At 43.0% G+C, this 20,500-nt stretch overlaps 1 protein-coding gene across 6 annotated transcripts in view; it reads left to right on the top strand.

Moving 5' to 3' along the window:
• Window positions 1–20,500, top strand: part of ITPR1 (inositol 1,4,5-trisphosphate receptor type 1) — a 355,793-nt gene that overhangs the window by 16,703 nt on the left and 318,590 nt on the right. For all 6 annotated transcript variants that reach the window (XM_023218580.1, XM_023218584.1, XM_023218583.1 and 3 more), the window contains exons 3-4: window positions 6,456–6,563; window positions 11,000–11,070. In XM_023218580.1, coding sequence (XP_023074348.1) covers window positions 6,472–6,563; window positions 11,000–11,070 — 163 coding nt within the window. In that variant the 5' untranslated portion in view covers window positions 6,456–6,471. The remainder of the gene's footprint in view (window positions 1–6,455; window positions 6,564–10,999; window positions 11,071–20,500) is intronic.

Raw genomic sequence — 20,500 nt, 5'->3', positions numbered from 1 at the left:
TAGACCCAGGTTGCTATATAGAAGAGTATATTGGAAACATATAACCCAGATTTGGGAGGTCAGAGAGGGTTTCCCAGAGGTGGAGACATCAAACTGGCACTGTGAAGGTGAGTGGCAGTTAGCCACAAGTGGTGGTGGGGGAGGGAGGGAGATACCTCAGGCTGCAGAGACGGCATGTGCAAAGGCCCGGGGAACAGAGCATGATGGGGGGCCTGGAAAAAAATCATTATGTCTGGAGTATGGAGAGCAGGGGGAAAGGTAGGCAGGGCTAGATCATGAAGAGCTCCAAAGAGATGTTGGAAGGTTTTAGGCGGGGAAATGATATGGTCTGATTTATGTTTCTAAAATATCATGCTGGATGTTATATGCAGAATAGATTGAGAAGGAAAGACAGATTCAGAGAAATGAGTAGGAAGGCCTTAGGGAGTCCAGTTGAGAAATGATACTGGCTGAGACTCAGGTTAGCAGGGGCAGGGGAGCTAGAAGATTCAAGAGAGACAGTAAAGCTTAAAGTCAGCAAAAATTGATGCTGGATTAGACTTTTTCATTCATTTATTCAACAGATATTTACTGAATACCTACTATGTGCTAGGCATTGGTGTTTGGAATACAGTTGTATATAAAACACATCACACACAGACCTCTAGAATACAACTTGTGCCTTGTAGGGTGTCAGACAGGAATTGCACAAATAAATGGGAACTTGTAACTGAGATGAAGGCTGGGAAGGAGAGATCCATGGTGCAGAGTTTATAAGAGTAGAATTTAACTTCATCTGAGGGGATGGGGAAGATTTTCTGGTGGAAATGGTAGTTGAATTTAGAGCTGGAGGGTGACTTGGCTATAATTAGAGCAAGGGGTGGGGTAGGGATGAGAGTGTTGTGGGCTTGAGAAAACAACACAGGCAAAGGCCCTGTGGCAGGGAACATGAGAGAGGGAAGACTGGAGGAGCCACCAGGCTTTGCTGGTGGTCACTGAGAAATGGCTATGAAGGAGGAACAGATTGGGCAGGCAGGTAAATTGTTTTTGGTACATTGAGATGCTGTGAGCCACCAGGAGCAAAACTCTAGTAGCTGTGGGTCATGAAAGACAGATTTGGGAATCCTCGTCATGTAACAGTGACTGGAGCCAGCAGAGTGGACGAGAAGACCAGGAAAGGTATAGAGAAGGCAGAGAGCAATACAGATTCTGAAGAGCAGCTCTGGCTTCTCTTCCCCAAAGAGATCTCTCTGTATTTGTTTTTTTCTTTATTTGCACCTTTCTTGGGAATAGAACCAAATCCTCCCTGTCCCCCCCTTTTTTATGCACAGCTCTGGGAGCAGTTTCAATACAGGACAAAGGGAAACTCAGCCAGAGGGTGGGGTGAGGCTCAACAAAGCTGCCACAGCCCCTCTGCAAGAGTATCTCCCAGAGGCAGTGATCTACCTTTCTTTGCCTTGGCCAAAGCCGCCTTGGAAGAACCCTGGTTTCACAGGTGCTTCCACCCATCAGAATGGTGGCGGGTGGCGGTGGTGGTCTAATAGGAATAGCATATATTGATGGCACACCTACTTCATGCCCAATGCTTTGCTGAGTGTTTTGTAAACACCATCTTGCTGAACCTCATGTCAGCTTGCTGAGGTAGGTGCTCTTATTTTCCCCATTTTACAGCTGGGAAAAGCGAGGCTTAGGGAAGTTCTGGAACTTGCCTGAAGTTCAGTGAGTAAGTGGCAGAGCTGGGGTTTGAACCTGGGCACTTTGACTCTGGAGCCTCAGTTCCTGCCTGCTATGGGCTGAGAGGTGCTCTTCACGTCATGCTGCATCAGGAATTGCGGGGAGGATGGTGATGCTTTGTGAAAAGAAGCAAAGCCTTAAGGAGAAAAAATCTAGATAGCATTCACATATGCAGAGGTCTTAGATGCGTCAGAGGACAGATGAATAGCTAAAGTTCTGGCAGGCAGCTGTCCTTTGTGGGGCTAAGGGAGGGGACAGGAGTAATTGTTTTATTGTTTTCACAGGCAGGGTCTTGTTCTGTTGCCCAGGCTGGAGTGCAGTGGTACGATCACAGCTCACTGCAGCCTGGAGCTCCTGGGCCCGAGTGATCCTCCCAAGTAGTTGGGATTACAGATGTGTGCCACCATGCCCTGCTAATGTATTTTTATTTTTATTTTTTGTAGAGATGGGGTCTGGCTGGTCTCAAACTCCTTGCTTCAAGCCATCCTCCCGCCTTGGCTGTTTAAAATGTGATGACAGGCATGAGCCACTGTGCCTAGTTTAGGAGTACTCGTTTGAACAAGGCTGTTTGAACATAGGGTAGGCTCTATTGCCCAGTGAGACCATCCACAGGCAACATGATGGGGAGATTCCATTATTGGGCAGGAGGTGGAATGACATGCTTTACAGGGTTCCTTCCAACTTTTATTCCATGATTCTGTGTTTTTTGAAAGGCTAGAATGCTCTGTGGCTGGGAGTTGAGTGTAATTCGCTATTGTTCACCTTTTTTTCATCAGGAGAATTAGGAAGGATAAATTATCTTCCCTGAAGTAAAATCTGTCATCATGGTTCATATAGGAGTTCATTTGTTACGATACACATATGGCTTTTTAAACAGGGGATCCTTTACTGAGTTTAAATTTTGATGCCCTGGAATCTTTCAGAATTCCACTTTGTCTTTCATGGAAGAAAAATAAAAATAACGAGCATAGAGCAATTTCAAGTATGTCAGCCACTGCACCAGGTGCTTGTCAAGCATTATTTCATCCATTCCTCACCACAGCCTCTTGAAGTGAGTATTATCCCTATTTAACAGAGGAGGAAATGAAAGCAGAGAGGTGGCTATGGGCTCCTAATAATAAGCTACATAATAATAATAATAAGAAGAAGAACTGAGGGACAGAGAGCCAGGGTGGAGCGCAGGAGCTGAGTGCCTAAGCCTGCCCTTGTGTATGTCAGGCATGGCTTGTCAGCAGAATCCCGGGTGTCCCTAAGCATTTGAAGTTCCGCAGCTCCGTGGCAGGTTGGCGCCAGCTCTGTTTTCTCTGAGGTGGTCCTTGTCATGGTGTGAGTGACACAGGAGCCCTGAGTGCAGCTGCTAGAAGTTCACAGGCACAAATCGTCCATGATCAGATAAAAAGGCAGGCTCTCCCACCCAGCTCTGAACAACAGGAAGTCTTCCAGAAGATTGCTCCTAGGCCCATGGCTTCTGGGGCTGACTTTCCACCTCCACCCCTCCAGGCCACAGAGGCCTATTCTGTTGACTTTCCCAACCTTTGTTTTTCCTTCCAGGACATCGCTGATAATTGCACTAAAACCTATCCTCCTCCCCTCACCTCCTTCCTCCACTTCACTAAGGGGAGGCCAGAGGAGATGTCCAGAGGTTTCTAGCTAGACCAGCAAGCTTTCTGCCCAGTCCTTTGTGAGGGGAATTATCACATGAGACCCCTGGGGAAGGATCTGTCCTCCCCCACTTTTTGGTTGTTTTTAATTAGTACCCCTGGCGGATTGCCCAGAGGATCATTAGCTGTGGTGGGTGGACTGGCCTGTGATTTCAGGGGGAGATGTAAAATGTAGCTAAAGGTTACTTGTTCAGTTATCTTGGCCACTTAATAAGTATCTTGGTTAGAAGATGCTTATTTTTTTTTTTTTTTTTCTGACTTCTGAAAGTGTTACAGAGCCATGGTAGAAAAATTAGAAAACAGAATTGTGATAAGAAGAAACTTGGTTCTCTGTAATCATCTGGAGTATAAGAACATTTAACATTTTAACCTGTGTTCCCAGGATCACTGTTGACAAACATCTCCACTGAGGAGTCAGATAGACCTAGGTCGGGTACGGTGGCTCATGGCTGTCATCCCAGCACTTTGGGAGGCTGAGGTGGGCAGATCACTTGAAGCCAGGAGTTCAAGACCAACCTGGCCAACATGGCAAAACCCCATCACTATAAAAAATACAAAAATTTAGCCAGGCTTTGTGGTGGGTGCCTGTAATCCCAGCTACTCAGGAGGCTGAGGCAGGAGAATTGCTTGAACCTGGGAGGTAGAGGTTGCAGTGAGCTGAGATCGCACCACTGCACTCCAGTGCGACACAGCAAGACTCCATCTAAAAAGAAAATGTCAGATAGACCTGGGTTATAAAAACCCTGGTCCTCCTGCTTGCTAATTATATGTGACGTGGGCATCTTACCTCTCTGTATTACACCTCAGTGTCTTCAACAACAAAATGGCAATAATGGTAGGTGCCTACCTCCTGCTGTGGTCATGAGGATTCACTAAGAAAACATTTGTAAAACACTCAGCACTATGGTGGGCATGAGAAATCCTTGATAAATGCCAGCTATTATTATCAGAAAAGAAAATAATGCAGAACTGTGCTGTAGGAATTCAATGTCCAGACATCTATTGCAATGATCAGCTGCAAGCAACATGGGATACATCATGCTTTGTCACTCAAGGACACTGAATTGTCTGCTTCTTCCCATTAAGGGCCTGGAATCTTTCGGCAAGGTATCCAGGTGGTGGTGATAGTTCACAAGACAGCAGGCATTTTCTGGCCTAGTCTCTACTGGGGCTGAATGCTTATCTGAAGGGTGATCCTGAAAGGAGAGCCTTAGTCACACTGGACAAGGCCCTAGCCCTCTTGCCGGAGCACATACCTGTTCTCCTGCATTTGGAAATTCCCTGGTGTCCTTTCGGGAGGCCAGGGTGTACAGACACAAATTTGGTCTGGCTCAAAATTCAAACAAATTGTCTTCTAATAATTGGTCTTAGAAGTATGCTGACTTCCTGATCCTTTAAGATAAAGTTTTACAATATAAGCACAGAGGGAAATATTAATCTCCCTTGATGTTTTCCATTTGTGCCACCTTTCTGGATGCTGTTTAAAACATTGGTTTGCCTTTAGGTATAAAATATGTAGTTATGAAGAGTTAAACAGTGACTGACATGATTCCAGAGAGTGGTACTTGGCAAACTGTCCTTCTGCACGTTATTTGTGTGTCTTCCCTCAAGGTCTAGAGATACTGGCTCTTTCGTTTGAGAGTTTATTCTGTGTTCTCAGTTGCTGTCTCCCTCTGTAAATAAGTTCATGTTTAATGAAATGCTCTTTATCTCCCCTGCAATGTCTGGGTTGTTGGAGGGGAGGGAAGGGGATGACAAATTAGCTTTTCCCTGCAGCTTCTCACAAGCAGTGAACTGAGGTTCTTTAACATGAGTTTGCTTTCAATAGCTGACATTGCTGCTAAGGTAGGAGGTTGCTTCCTGAAGTGTCATGCTGATCATTGCTGCATAATTCTTCCCGAAAGAAAACTTGGCACCCAGAAAGCAATTGAAGGAGACATAATACTGTTCCACAGCATTACAACTCTTGTGACTGTGTGGGGTAAATGGCTTCTGGAAGGGGAAGTTGAGTAAATTGATGGGTAAAGGGGTCTGGGTTTGGAGGAGGGGTTTTGGGAAAACCTGGGTTGCCCTGGGCATCTCCACACCAGGTGCCTGAGGAAACACGGGGTGATTAGCTGCAGTCCACACCAGCACCCAATCTTCCCACATAACTGAGTTTATTTTTTAAATGTCAATTTAGCTTTTTACAATTGGTTCCCACTCCTCAATATTTATGGCCCTGATGAAAGCTGTTTCTAGGAGTCACATCAATATTTTTGTTGATATTTATATGTGTTTGTGTGTTTAATGGTTTCTGGGCTATGTAGAGATTCCTGAGACTTAAGAGCTTTTTGTAAGACTGCCTCTAAATAGCTGTGTGTTCCTGGGCAGGGAACCTTATTATTTTTACCCAAATACTGAAGGATCTGGGCCAGGTTCTGTCTAAAGGGTTTTCGTCCTCTGGAAGTGTTTCCTGTTGAAGGATGAGAAGGAAAGACATTTAAGTAGCATTTGGGTGAAGTGCATACAGTTGTGGAATTCTTAAAAGGCCTAAAAGGCTGCTGGAAATTGGTGGTATTTATTACCAGGTTTCCTTTTATTAGTGTCATTTTGTTGCTTTGGTACCTTAGCCCAGGCACTGTGGCCTTGCCAGAAGCAAGTTTTTATACCAGGTGTTTCCTTCTGACTTAACATTCCCTGAGGCAAATTGGATATGTTAATGTTTCATAAGTCAGACTTTCCAAGTAACTCCCTAATCACTGCAAGGTTCTTGGCTGAGTTCCCTGCAGGCTTTCTACTCACTGCAGTTTTTATTATCAAGGGTCCTCAACTTGTAGAATCTGATTCAGGCATGGTTTTGTTAGAAACAAATGTTACTGTGGTTGGAATATCCTGAAATTAAATAATATACGGGGAAAAAATGTTGTTGCATATGTCCTTACTTGGCTCATTGAATTGCCTGCCTGTCAAACTCTTATTTAAATTTGGCTTTTAAGTAAGGCGCTTTGGAAAATTGAGCTAAGCCAACTCTTAGTGACTTTTTTCCCCCTCTGAGCATTTCTTTTATTCTAACAATGTTGCATATTTTACTTTGTCTAGGATTTTCAAGAAAGACATGTCTGACAAAATGTCTAGCTTCCTGCATATTGGAGACATTTGTTCTCTGTACGCGGAGGGATCGACAAATGGATTTATTAGCACCTTGGGGTAAGAGCATGCAATTTCTTGTGTGGCAGGATTTGTTTAAGACATCATAACATCAGCTTAAAACTGATTTTTCTATCATACGAACATTACCATTTTACTTGGCTTTCTAAGTGCGGTTGAAATCACAAACACCAAATCCCATATTAGCCAAGTTTAACCTCTTATGCAAAAACACAATTTTCTGTATATTTCTGAACGAGTAAAACCTCATTATTTAGGACACTATTCTGAGTTTATTAAAATTTGCTCTTCCTTTCTATATAAAAGGGAGTGCCTTTATTCCACTATGGAGTACAGTTTAAATGAAATAAAGTGTAAGGATGAATATTTACAGAGCCCAAAGAAGTGCTTTTTAGTTTTGTAAAGGCTCTTCTTTTTCAAATAGTGACTCCTTTATAATATAAGCAAAGACCAAACCTCCTGGGCTGCCTATCTTTTTTCTTTGAAGCAGACATTTCCTACTTTACGTTGCTGTATGCATTTGAAAATTATAAATTGCATAAAGTTCTATAAATCAGATTTTTGCTCTTTTGTGCTTTTTTCCCAATCTTTATACAACTTTTAAGGGTATAAATATATTTCATAATGTACTCATTTGATTATCTTCTCCCTTCTCCTCCTACGCCTATTGTCTAGAAGAGGAAATGAGAGGTGAAATAGTCCCAAAGGCAGACAGAAGCAGAATGGAGAATCAAGATGGTTAACTCCAAAATAGTTACGAATGGTCTATATTGTCTTTGTGTAGAAAGGAGTAGTGAGGCCCCCGGGTGGCATTGTTGTATTTGGCAAGAGCTGGTCTCAAATAAATTGGGGGAAGGAAGACCAGCAGCTTCTCCAAGAACCTCATTTTTACAGCAGCCAGACCTTCCTTTTAATTATAGCTATTATTTAAAGCATGCTTGTTTTCTGGCATTTGTGCAGAATGAGTATTCCTAGGCTGCCATGCAGGTTACTCCACACTCAGGGAGCAAATTATTATAGATACAGAATTATAGCTCAATTAGACTTGTGCTCCCACTGTAGAGAGATTTTGTTTCAAATGTCATCTAGTGAAAAGAAGTCATCCATGACTGCCTGATCACCAGATCCAGTGACTTTCTACATTTGACCTCTCTCCATTGTGGACCTACCCTTAACAATTTATCTTCTGTGGCTTTTGGCAAAGAGGCCTCCTTCTGCCCTGCTCCCTCCTTTCTTCATGGTTGGCTCCTTCCTCTTTTCATCATCTGTGGTTGACTCTTTTACCCTCTTCTTATTTTCAGCAATGACAGCAACAGTAATAAATGAAAAGCACTAAATGAGCCCAGTGGGTATTTGCTGTGTGCTAAGCATTATGCTAAATACTGTGCCTACATCTTCCTTAATTCTCACACAACTGTCTGTGGTGAACACTCTCATCATTACCATTTGTGGAGGCAAAAGTTTTGAGCTTCAGAGAGGCCAAGTCACTTGCCCAAGATTTCACAGCTCAGAAAATTCCAGACTGCAAGGCTAGGGCTGCCAACAGTTGCTCTCTGCAGGCCAGCTTCTCTCTTTCCTGCTTCCTTGTCTGCCCACAGCTCTCCTTCCTCCTTGACTGTGCACAGCCTCTATCTGGATGCCGGGTTAAACCTCAACCCACTCTATGCCCATGTTTCCCCTGGGGGTCTTGATCTCCCAGTCACCCAGGTACCTCCTGAGCCCCTGAGATCTTAGTACCTTCTTTCTCTTCCAGGGCATCCCTTCTTGAAAGTCATATAAATTGCTTTTTAAGTGTTTTCCTCAAACATTGCAAACAAATTAATGATGAGTCCCTCCTGCCCTTTTAAAGTGAGGAGGGCTTCTTTTTGAACTTTGGGCTGCTAATACTTCATTGAGATGAATACTTTATTTTCTCAGTTGCTTGCACATATTTGAGGATAGCAGTGTAAAAATGGGATTGGAAAGAAAGTTTGACAACCCCTTCCTGTTTTTAATATTTTTAGCATTTATGGAGGACCTGTTGTGGACTACAATGAGCGACTGCCAGTCGTTATGGGACTCACTGTGTAGCACTCCAGCCCCATCCCATTTATATAGATGGTGATTACCTCCAAATGACTTCATCTACTGATTGAACTTTAGAACTCCAATAGGATCTTGGAGGGCAAGTGTGTATGTGTGCACACTACTCAGTGGCATGCTTCTGAATTGCCTTTTTAGCTTGTTAAAAATAAAGGTTCAGTTTGGTGCAATAGCTAACACCTGTAATCCCAGCTTCTTGGGAGGCTGAAATGGGAGGATCGTTTGAGGCCAGGAGTTCAAGACCAGCTTTTAAGACCAGCCTGGGCATCATAGCAAGAACCTTGTCTCTTTAAAAAAACAAGGTGGGGGGATTCTTGGGCCTCATCCTATAGCACAGCTTTAGTAAGCTGGGTTGACAGAGTCCTGGTGTCAGTATATTTGGAAACAGTAAGTCTGATGAACATCCCTCTCATTAAGAATCCCTGAGACCAACTTTCATTTTACAGATGAAAAAACTGAGATCAGTAGGGGTAAAATGCCATAGTCATGATCATGCCGCTAGTAGGTGGCAGAGTGCCATCTACAATTCATTTGTCTTCTGAGCTCGACTGGGGCTCCTCTTACCACTTCCTCCCCATTTGAGAACCTGATGATTTATTTATTTATTTTTTTCTTGAGACGGAGTCTTGCTCTGTCACCAGGCTGGAGTGCAGTGGCGTGATCTTGGCTCACTGCACCCCCTGCCTCCTGGGTTCAAGCGATTCTCCTGCCTCAGCCTCCCATGGAGCTGGAACTACAGGTGCACACCACCATGCCCAGCTAATTTTTGAATTTCTAGTAGAGACAGGGTTTTGCCATGTTGGCCAGAATGGTCTTGATCTCTTGACCTCATGATCCGCCCGTCTGAGCCTCCCAAAGTGTTGGGATTATAGGCGTGAGCCACCACACCTGGCCATGAGAACTTCATGATTTTTTTAACCTAGCCCTACTTTGGATTCTGAGCCCACGCTGTCAAGCATTATGTTAGCTCTGGGGGCATTACTGTACTTACACTTACAGGAGCTCAGGGTGGGGGTTTTATATATGTATATTCTGCTCTTGATTTTTACATGAGAACTCAGGCCATTGGCTACACTGTGCCTCTTGTTGATACAGTGAGGTCTTGTGTCGTGAAGCTGAAGGAGGCAAACTGCTGGTGGGGTACCATGGACGCTTTGATTTACCTACCAAATAAATACTGAGCTGCCAGCCTTGGGCATCTTGTGGCCTTCATGGAGCTGGTAGCCTGGTGTACCTTTGGAGTCTCTGTCAGTGAGGCTGGGAGGACGGAGAAGGAGAGGCAGAGAGTGTCTGGAGCAGGAAAGGCTTGGGGGGCTTTGTGGAGAAGGTGGGGCTCTTAATCTGAGTCCTGAAAGACAGGCAGGACTTTAGGAGATAAAAGGGAATGTTGGAGAATAGAACAGTAAGGGTAAAGGCTGAATATTTAATGGTACCTCGCATTTGGGATAAGAGGAGGCAGCACAGATGAATGGAGGAACCCTGGAAAACCATAGCATGTTAGCTGGGAACAAGTGCAAGTTCTGTGGTCACTTGGAAGATTAGCCAGTTCTATGAGTACCGGTTTTAGGAGCTTGGACAAGTTGTGTAACTTCTCAGAGTCTCAGTTCCCTCATCTGTTCAAAAATATATTTTTAAGTGGTTCTTCTAAAAGAATTGTGCAAGTTAGACTTAGCAGTCAGGACTTTAAATACGGAGTCTTTATGTAATGTGGGCTTATTTATTTGTAATTTTTTTGTACTTTCCCCACTAGTTGCTTTTGATGCTCCAGAGTCCTTTCATGTCTTCATGAGTGTGCACTCATGGTTCTCTCCACCTGGAAACGCTCCTCTCTAGCCTCCCACATCTATTTTGACTCTTCCATAGTTCCATTAGAACTTCCTCTGTCTGCAGCTTCTCAGATGACCTCAGGCACAGTTCGCTTCTGGCTGTTATTTTTTTTCTTCCTTCTCTTACAGCCCTTAGATTGTATTCTCCTTGTCAGTTTGTTCTTAGGGCTCCTGCACTAGCCTTGAGCTCCCAAAGGGCAAGGGCCTGGCTCATCTTCACCAGGCACAAAGTCAGCTCCTCAGCTACACTTAGTTGAATGCAACGGCCCCTTGCTTTGTCTCGCGACTTCAGCCACCTTGCATGCTATACTCAAGTCTCCCATGGACGTGGTTATGGGAAAGGAGCCACAGAAAACAGTAGCTTAATGTGTCCTTCACAGAACAGAACCCTGGGCTTTTGGATTAGGTTTAGATCCATGCATAGGAAGCCTCTAGTGTAAAGAGTTCCTGGCAGGAGAATATGGCAGTCTAAATGTTACACAGGAAAAGCCCTGGGATATCTGATTTTTGCATGGTGCTAAGAGTTTCATTTTAACTTGACAGAGCATTTATCTGTCTTCTTTACAGCCTGGTTGATGATCGTTGTGTTGTACAGCCAGAAACCGGGGACCTTAACAATCCACCTAAGAAATTCAGAGGTAAGGTGGTAGCTTTCCTGGAGTGGTCACCTTGACTCACTTGAAAATTCATGAAGTGTGTTGGGGTGTGTGTGTGTGTGTGTGTGTTTATAAGCAAGATAGGCTTATTTACTTACGTTTTTTTTTCAGAGTATGATTTCAGTTCTAAGCTTTACAACTTCTTGAAAAATGCATACATAAATTTACTATCAAGATTGTGATGTCTTTTACTGGGTCCTTAATTTGTCTATTGAATATGTGTTGACAAGTGCTAATTCAGTTTAAAGTCTTACATTTGTATGGATATTTCTTCAAACAAATAGGATTTATGGATCTAGTCGCAGGGAATAGTCATTATTTTAGCGGATCTCACTGTCCCTTTGGGGATGCTGATATTCTTAGATTTTATTTTAAGGTATTTATATTCATAAAAAATTTTATTTTTTATGAATATAAATACCTTCTTTAAGAGGTGTCTAATGATACCTCACTGAACGTCTCACTGGAATGAAACGTTCTTAATTATTACGCTTGTTTTTTGAGTTAAAAGACGTAGGCAGGCTGAGCGCAGTGGCTCACGCCTGTAATCCCAGCGCTTTGGGAGGCTGGGGTGGGCAGATTGCTTGAGACTGGGAATTCGAGACCAGCCTGGACAACATGGTGAAACCCTGTCTCTACTAAAGATACAGAAATTAGCTGGGTGTGGTAGCATGCACCTGTAGTTCCAGCTACTCAAGGGGCTGAGGTTGGGAGGATCACCTGAGCCTGGGAGTTCCAGGCTGTGGTGAACTGAGATCTCACCACTGTACTCCAGCCTGGGTGACAGAGTGAGACCCTGTCTCAAACACAAAAACAAAGAAAAGGCATAGGCAGGGCAGCATTTCTACCCAAATTAGTTTTTTCTTTAGGCCTCCTGAATTTGGTATCTTTCTCCAAAGGTAACTGAGTTTACTGTAGGAGGTCTTTGAAGTACACTTGGTGTCTTAGATGATAAACATTTGTTTTTCTTTTCTGTTCTTGTGGTTGGTGGTCCTCAGCTCTAGCCACATATCAGGATTATCTGAGGGAGCTTTTAAATTAAATAGACGCTTGGGGTTCCACTGTAGAGCTTAGGACTTAGGGATCCACTGGAGAGCCCTAAGCATCTATTTAATAATTAATTTATTTATCAGTTAAGCTCAACTCTGGAATTAGGGCTGATTCTTTACAGCCAGGGTGGAAAACCACTGGGTTAGGTATTTGACTGATGGCCTCAGTCCCAAAGGGCTCAAATCTTGCCATTTGCAGATTATATAATTCGAGTTCTAAGTTCTTATTGTTTAGTGGTTTAGAAACTGACTTTTTTGGATAAAAGCTAAATAAATTAGAATAAAATAGAACGCAGACGTTTAGATGGAGAAAACCCATTTGGAAGACATTTGGTGTTGAGTTGCATCCAGTTGGCGTGAGGCTATCAGGAGAATGTTTTCACCTGCGGATGGGTGGGGGTTGGGGAAAGCTGTTAAAAAAAACAGAAAGAAAAAGAGTTGTTGATAAAAGCTGTAAGAGGAACCCAAGGCGGCTATTGCCTCCACCGCCTTTTTCTTCTCAGTGCTTCTTTCATGTTTCCTTCCAAGACAAGACAAAATCTTGAGCGCTGCAGAAATGAAATATTTCGTCCAATGATCATAATTCAGTCACTTATAGAATTACTTCCCCACCGTGAATATTAAAAGGGACAAGATCAATTGACTGTGCCAGGCCCTGTGCTAAGCACTCTGCCTGCATCAGCTCAGGGAGCCATCCCTCCTTCCTAGGAAGAGATTGATACACTCGGAACTTAAGAACCTTGTCTGAAGTCACATGGCTGGTGACAGACGGAGTGGGAGCCATGGTTCTCAACTTTAGCTGCACAGGGAAATCACCTGGAGATCTCTCAGAAACACTGATATCTGAATCCAGATCAGGGATTTTGAGTTAACTGGACATTGGGATTTTTGAAAGCTTCTCAGGTATTTCTCTTGTGCCACCAAGATGAAGAACCATGGCTAATGAAATCTAGGCTAATAAAACCTGGACTTAGTTATTCAAGGAAGAGCTGGTCTAGATTTGGCTTTTGCAGCTGAAACCAAGGGGAGGGGTATGCATCAGGAAGGCATTGCTTGGGTCTGGTGTGACCGCTTATCTTGTTCTATACAAAGGCCTGGGGAGCTGGGAGATGATCTTGGGAGAGATTCTAATGTACTATATGAAGTTAACTAATGACTCTTTGTTTTTTACAAATATATGCACATAATTTAAAATTTTATTTTTTAAATCAACATATATTTATGGTGTACAACATGATGTTTTAAAATATGTATATATAGTGGAATGGTGAAATTGAGTTAATTCACATATACATTACCTCACATGCTTATTATTATTTTTGGTGAGAACATTTAAAAACTACTCTTAGTGAGTTTCAAGTATACTGTGTATTGTTATTTGCTGTAGTCACTATGTTGTACAGTAGATCTCTGGAACTTATTCCTCCTAACTGAAATTTGTATCCCTTGGCCAACATCTCAATCCTCCACCCCAGTCCCTGGTGTCCACCATTCTACTCTCTGTTTCTAGGAGTTCAATCTTTGTAGATTCCACATACAAGCAAGATAATGTGGTATTTGTCTTTCTGTGCCCGGCTTATTTCACTTAGCGTAATGTCCTCCAGGTTCATCCATGTTGTCACAAATGAACCAGGGGCTGTTTGAATACAGGGTTAGAATGTTAAAAATAAATAGGACTATAGCAAGGGAAGTCGGAGGAGATATGTTTTTCTGGCATGACTGTAAGGGTGCCTGGTGCTTGGATGTGTATGTGGTGGCTGATTTGAAGCGACTGTTTTGAGATAACAGTAATAGTCTGACAGAAGCTATTTGGAAGGAAGCAAACTCCTTTTATATCCTGGCCTGGTTCTACAGGTGGTCACATGACAGTGACTTGATTTGTTGACTGCCTTTCTCCCTAAATTAAAAATAAAGGTTTCTGGGTTGTGAGCTGCTTTGTCCTTGTGGGAAAATCTGGTTCAAAACAAGCTCCACTGCAGGCTTTGGGAATGTAGGTCAGGACTTCCTTAATTCCACGTGCTAAACCAGAGGTCCCCTGCACCCAGGTGAGGGGCCCAGGCAGCTCTGCCTTTGCAGGCTGCCTCAGTGCTAGAACGATCTGCTCCTCCACCGTGGAACTTGGGCAGTGAGTTTTAAAAAAATTTTCCAATGCATTCCTTCAACTGCGGTGCAGCATTCTTTGACATTTTTTTTTCTAAAATGAAGAAAAAGATCTCTCTTTTGGAAGCAATTGCTGCCTTTCCAAATATAAGTGTGTTTTGGAGCTGAAGTCATTTTGATGTTTAGAAATTGTGCATGGGGCAGTTGGGCAATTTGGAGGCATTTCTAGTCCATTTCCTCACGGACCCGTTGCACTCTAGAGTTTAACAAACACATATGGAAAAGCGAGATGCTGGCAAGCAGCCGAATGGGATGATGGAGTCTTTATCTGAGCAATCAGCAGAGCTGCATGTAGTCATTTGGGTTTGCTCTTGCTTCCATTGTTTCCTTGCCAAGTTATTTCCTATATTGAGAACCATCATAACCTGTTCTTAAATAAATGGAAATCCAAGGCCTGTTTATGCAGTATTCCCCATGGCTTCTGACTTTGCGTCTTTAATTTTGTGAGCTCCTGAGATCTGCAGCCCTAATGGTTAATAAAAGAGGCTGTTGGATCAGGCTTCCTGGTTCGTATCCAAGTTCCATGAATTCTTTGCTGTGTGACCCTGAACATATTACTTCACCTTTGCGAACCTTGGTTTTCTTACCTGTAAAATGGGAGAGGATAATAGGTTCTATCTCATAAGGTCATTGAGAAGATTAATTGTGTGTTAAGAATTTAGTACTGGGGGAGCCTGACCCTTAGTTAAGAGTTTGGTAAGACTTACTCTTTTCTTTGTGTTCCCTGTACTTAGTACAGAGCCTGGTACTTGTAAATCTCATATTTAATTATATGAGAATAATTATATATTGCTATTCTTTTTGTCTTCAAATTGTTTGTGGGTGGGGACATGCACATGAACCCTGGGCTTGGATTTGAACCCCATTGCCCCTGTGTACAAGCTAAGTAACCTTGATAGATTACATAATATTTCTCAGCTTGTTTCCTCACCTGTGAAATAGGGTCAAACAATTCCATCCTTATAAAAATAATATGCATAAAGAGCCGAATAGAGTGCTTAGTACACAGTAGTTGTTCAGTGAGTGGTTGCTGTTAATTTTCACAGTAGATGTGGAAGAGTTCAACATTGAACACACTTGCTTTTTTTTCTCTGATGGTTGAAAGTACATTTCCAAAATGAATTGCTTTTTTGTGTGTGATTTCCTTGAATATATCTCTTGCCTCTAACTTTCTCTGTAGAAAGAAAAGGTTGGCTGCACGTGTGTTTCACATAAGCCACATCTTTTTCATCTGAATGAATTTTGAACAATATCATTGTCCTCATAAGTGATGAGAAGAGCTGAGACTTAGAATAATGCAGCAACTTTAGTTCCTTTATCAATGTGGTACCATTTTAAAGCCCCATTGTCCATGGAAGGTAAGGCAGAACCTCTTCTACTCCCTGATTTGTGTTGTCTTTGCCCATAACCTTGAAAAAACAGAGAAGGCAAACATCAGATTAAAACAGGGAATAGAAACTTGGTGGTTAGTGAATTCCTTTCTCTGTATTATCTTTTCCTCCTCCCACTTTTACCAGTCCCTCCCCCTGCTCCCTGGTGCTAAATGTAAAGGCATCTTCTACAAAGAAAAGGTGGAAACTAACAGCCAGTCTTCATTTTGCTTCCAGAATCTCTGCTCTTTTTTAAATATAAATCACCTCCAGGGTTGTTGGGAACTGTACCTTTGGGCAATTAGATAGGCTTTAGTGTTGATCATGCCATTATTGCATAAGATTGGGGCAGTAGTCAGGCTCTTGCTTTCTTTTTTTTTTTTGAGACGGAGTCTCGCTCTGTCACCCAGGCTGGAGTGCAGTGACCAGATCTCAGTTCACTGCAAGCTCCGCCTCCCGGGTTCACGCCATTCTCCTGCCTCAGCCTCCCCGAGTAGCTGGGACTATAGGCGCCGCCACCTCGCCCGGCTAGTTTTTTTTTTTGTATTTTTTAGTAGAGACGGGGTTTCACCGTGTTAGCCAGGATGGTCTCGATCTCCTGACCTCGTGATCCGCCCGTCTCGGCCTCCCAAAGTGCTGGGATTACAGGCTTGAGCCACCGCGCCCGGCCGCTCTTGCTTTCAAAACCTGATCTTCTCTGTTCATATCAAGAGGCCAGTCATGGCTCCAAGTTCTTGACGTTGGACAGATGTTACCGTATCAATAATATCAAAGCGTGTGGCTTTTAACCTTACAGGGAGCCCCTTAGTTTCAGAATAAAAGCTGCTCGAAGGGGAATTTACAGTTCAAAATGAGAAGTTGGGGCAGGAAAAAATGATACATAATATATATAAACAGTTGCAGGGAAGACAACAAATTACATCAATATGTAGTGAAAATCTTTAAGGAACTTGTTTAATGTAATTTGTTGTCTTCACTGCAACTGTTTATATATAAATGGAAGCAAAGCAGGTGAAATTTCTTCCTACCTAGTATAAAACCTGGCCTACTGGGGAAAAGTAGATGAGGATGCTTCTCATGTCCTAATCTTTCACTGTGCAGCACCCCCTGAGACCAGAGCACATCTATTTGGTACCTGATGCCATTTGAGATGACAAGAGTTACGAGCTGGCCCAGTGCCATGTGACTTATGAGTGTCGTAGCCAGAGCCCTCTTTCAAAGGCTGGGCCCAGTGCTTTTCTTCCTTTGTAGTTTTATAGAGACAAGGTCTCACTCTGTTGTCCAGGCTGGAGTGCAATTGTGTGGTCATGGCTCACTCCTTTTGACCTCCTGGGTTCAAACAATCCTCCTTCCTCAGTCTCCCGAGTAGCTGGGATTACAGACATACCCTTCATGCCTGACTTCTTTTCAAATTTTTGTAGAGACGGGGGTCTTGCTATGGTGCAAGTCTTGCAGGCTGGTCTTGAACTCATGGCCCAAGCCATCCATCACCTTGGCCTCTCAAATTGCTGGGATTACATAGTATTTCTCAGCTTGTTTCCTCACCTGTGAAATAGGGTCAAACAATTCCATCCTTATAAAAATAATATGCATAAACAGCCGAATAGAGTGCTTAGTACACAGTAGTTGTGTACTAAGTAGTTGTGTTCTGGTGTGAGCCACTGTATCCTGCCACACTTAATACACTTTTAGCCATTGCCCCGACCAGCTGTGGGGTGCGCAGTATGTTACTTACAGTAGAATGAATCCTGTTTGTAGTACAAATGAGGGTCTGGCCTGGGGCAGTATAATCCAGTTTCTGGGCATTTCCAGAGTAAAATGTTGGTGGAAGACCCCTGGTTCCTCAACATATGCCCTGCTAGAAATAATGACAGGTGAGTATTGTGCGGTCACCATGATACTGGCATGGAGAAGAGTATGTTGCTTCGCTATAACGAGCCATTCTTGGACTTAAAGCATGGCCATGAACTTGAGGATCAGACTCGTGGCCTTTTTATTTTTATTGGAGCCTTCTTTCCCCAGTCCCAGAGTGCTGGCACTGTGTTAGCCCCTTCTAGTAGGGGGCTGGTGGATTTAGTAGGATTATTTTATTGAGAGAGAGAAGGGTTTCACATCTCATTCAAGCTCATTGTAATTGACTTTGAAACCTCCCAGCAGCTTAGGAAGGGTCCTCAAATAAGAATGGCATTTTTCATGGTTGAGCTATAAGAAACACTTGAGTGTCAGTAGCCTGCTTCTCTGATCTTGGTCTTGCCTGCAATTTAGGTTAACTGTAGGGGAAAGAGCAACCTCTGGATGCCAGAGCTAGCATCCAGCCCAGAATCTGTCATGAACAGCTCCAATATCTTTTTTTTTTTTTTTTTGAGACGGAGTCTTACTCTGTCGTCCAGGCTGGAGTGCAGTGGCCGGATCTCAGCTCACTGCAAGCTCCGCCTCCCGGGTTTATGCCATTCTCCTGCCTCAGCCTCCCGAGTAGCTGGGACTACAGGCGCCCGCCACCTCGCCCGGCTAGTTTTTTGTATTTTTTTTTTTAGTAGAGACGGGGTTTCACCGTGTTAGCCAGGGTGGTCTCGATCTCCTGACCTCGTGATCCGCCCTTCTCGGCCTCCCAAAATGCTGGGATTACAGGCTTGAGCCACCGCGCCTGGCCAGCTCCAATATCTTAGAGAAGTCATTTCATCTCTCTCAACTTCAGTTTCCCCACCTGTTAAATGGGGTTTTCCCAAGATTTCATGCAGCTTGAAACTTTGCTATTAGTGGCGGAAACAGGCAGGTTAATGTTAGAAGCCTTGTGCTGTCCAGAAGTAGGTTCTTATTTCTTTGGGATTACAGGTCTCTTTGTCAAGATAGTTGAGTGCCAGTAATAGCCAGGCCTTAACCTTACCCTTAGGCCAGATGAGGACACAGGCAGGGTCTTGGGTCACAAAGTTCATCTGGGGTGGCTGTAACAAACTCACCGGCTTAGCTTTCTTTCAGACCACTCTCCTTTGCTGCACATTGTTTTAGTTGTTGCTAAGCAACAGTATTCTTTCACTTTTTTCTTTTGGCAAGGCATTGAAGGAATGAATCCATATCTTAGTTTTAAATACCCTCCTGCAAAGGGGAGGGCCTAACTTAAATTTTGTTTGTGCTTTTGATTCTAATCCATGACAGGCCTTTCGCAGTAGGGATTTAGGACTTACTTTCTGCCTGTCTTGTTAAATAAGGCAGAAAAATCAGTCTATTTAAGGTGCTTGTCAAGTATATGCCTCAAGGCATATTGAAGATTTCAAGAGTATGTGCAGCTGCCTTGTAGGAGAGTCTCCTGCAACTTGTTCTGTATTCACAAAATCAATTCAAATTTAATAAAAAGATTAATAGTTTTTTATAATCTTCATTTCAGACTTACTAGTTTATCTCAATCTTGGACCAACAGACTCCATTTAAAGGGAACAAAACTGTAATTCAAGTCAACTCCCTGGGCAACATAGAATGCTCACTGTGTGTTACACAATCACTGGGGATGGTGCCTGCTGCCTGATTATGCTGGAGTCCCACACACTGCAGCGTATCCCTCACTGGATTTCTGCCTGCTTGCTTCAGGCTGTGAGATGCATGTCTGAAGGCTCTTGGTACCCTGAAAATGAGCATAAGGGAATTTGTGTTTACTTTGATGCCCTGGATCTATTCTTTTTTGCATACCTGAGTCACCCTGGAAAGCAGACCTCAGACCCCTCTTTTATAGTCATTTACCCTTATAATTTAGTTGCTAATGGAGAACCATTTTCAGCTCTATGTGCATAAAATGCTTCTAGTGCAATAAATAAGTTTACCTTGTCCTCTAATTGAATCACAGTATTGCTTTTGGGACTTCCTCCATTGAGGGTGAAATTGATTTGGAAGTCTCAGCAAGCGTAATGGGGTCATATTGTCATATTGTTACATGGTTCTCCTGAAAGCGGTATACTGTGGTTGATTAAGGACTTTTTCTTTTGGCAAAGGGTTTTATAATCCTGTCTTCAGAGCATTGATGAAGATGTGTGGTGAATCACTTGAGCTTATGATAACTCTTTTCCTTTCCTGTTTGACAAGTGAGAACATTAGAGAGATTTAGAAAGTCTCCTGGGGTCAAAGAGCAATCCTGTGCCAAAACTGAGGTTGGGACACAACCCCAGTTTCTACTCACACTGTCTTTTAGGCTACTGTGTTTGAGCCATGAATGAAAAAATTTTTTTGATTCCATCACCCTGTGTAATTAATGATAACCTAATTTTTATAAATGCAAATAATAGTGAATACCTTGTTTAGTGCTAACAGATATTAGTGAATATAATCTATTTAATATACTTTACATACACTCATTTATTTAATCCTCATAACAACCCCATAAGTAAGACAGGTACTTTTCTACAGATGAGGAAACTGACATATAAGATGTTTAGTGTCAGGTCCAAGATCACATAGCTAGAAGTGGCAGAGCTGCGATTTGAACCCAGTCAATCTAATAACCAGAAATCCTCCTCTTAACATCTACCCTAAACTGCCTTTAGAAGTGGACTGGCCTTGAAATATTCTTTGACAAAAATTACCCGATTTCTTAACTTCCTCCTCTGCAACCCCAAAATATGTCATTGTGAGCTGCATTGACACAGGAGCAAATGTCCGTAGACCAGAGGGGCATGCTAACTGCCTACTTAACAATCTTGAGTATAATGTTTATCACAGTCTGATAAATACACAGCTACTGTTTTCTCCTCGCCAGATTTTGGAGCACTCAAAGGGACCAAATCTTGCCCTGCACTCCTGGCTCAGCACCTGGCATAATGTTGGTCCTTCTTTAAATACTGGTTGACA

This window comes from Piliocolobus tephrosceles, chromosome 2, assembly GCF_002776525.5.
Source record: "Piliocolobus tephrosceles isolate RC106 chromosome 2, ASM277652v3, whole genome shotgun sequence".
Lineage (NCBI taxonomy): Eukaryota > Metazoa > Chordata > Mammalia > Primates > Cercopithecidae > Piliocolobus > Piliocolobus tephrosceles.
The sequence above is the reverse complement of the archived record's forward strand: the minus strand, read 5'-3'. Positions and strand labels throughout refer to the sequence as shown.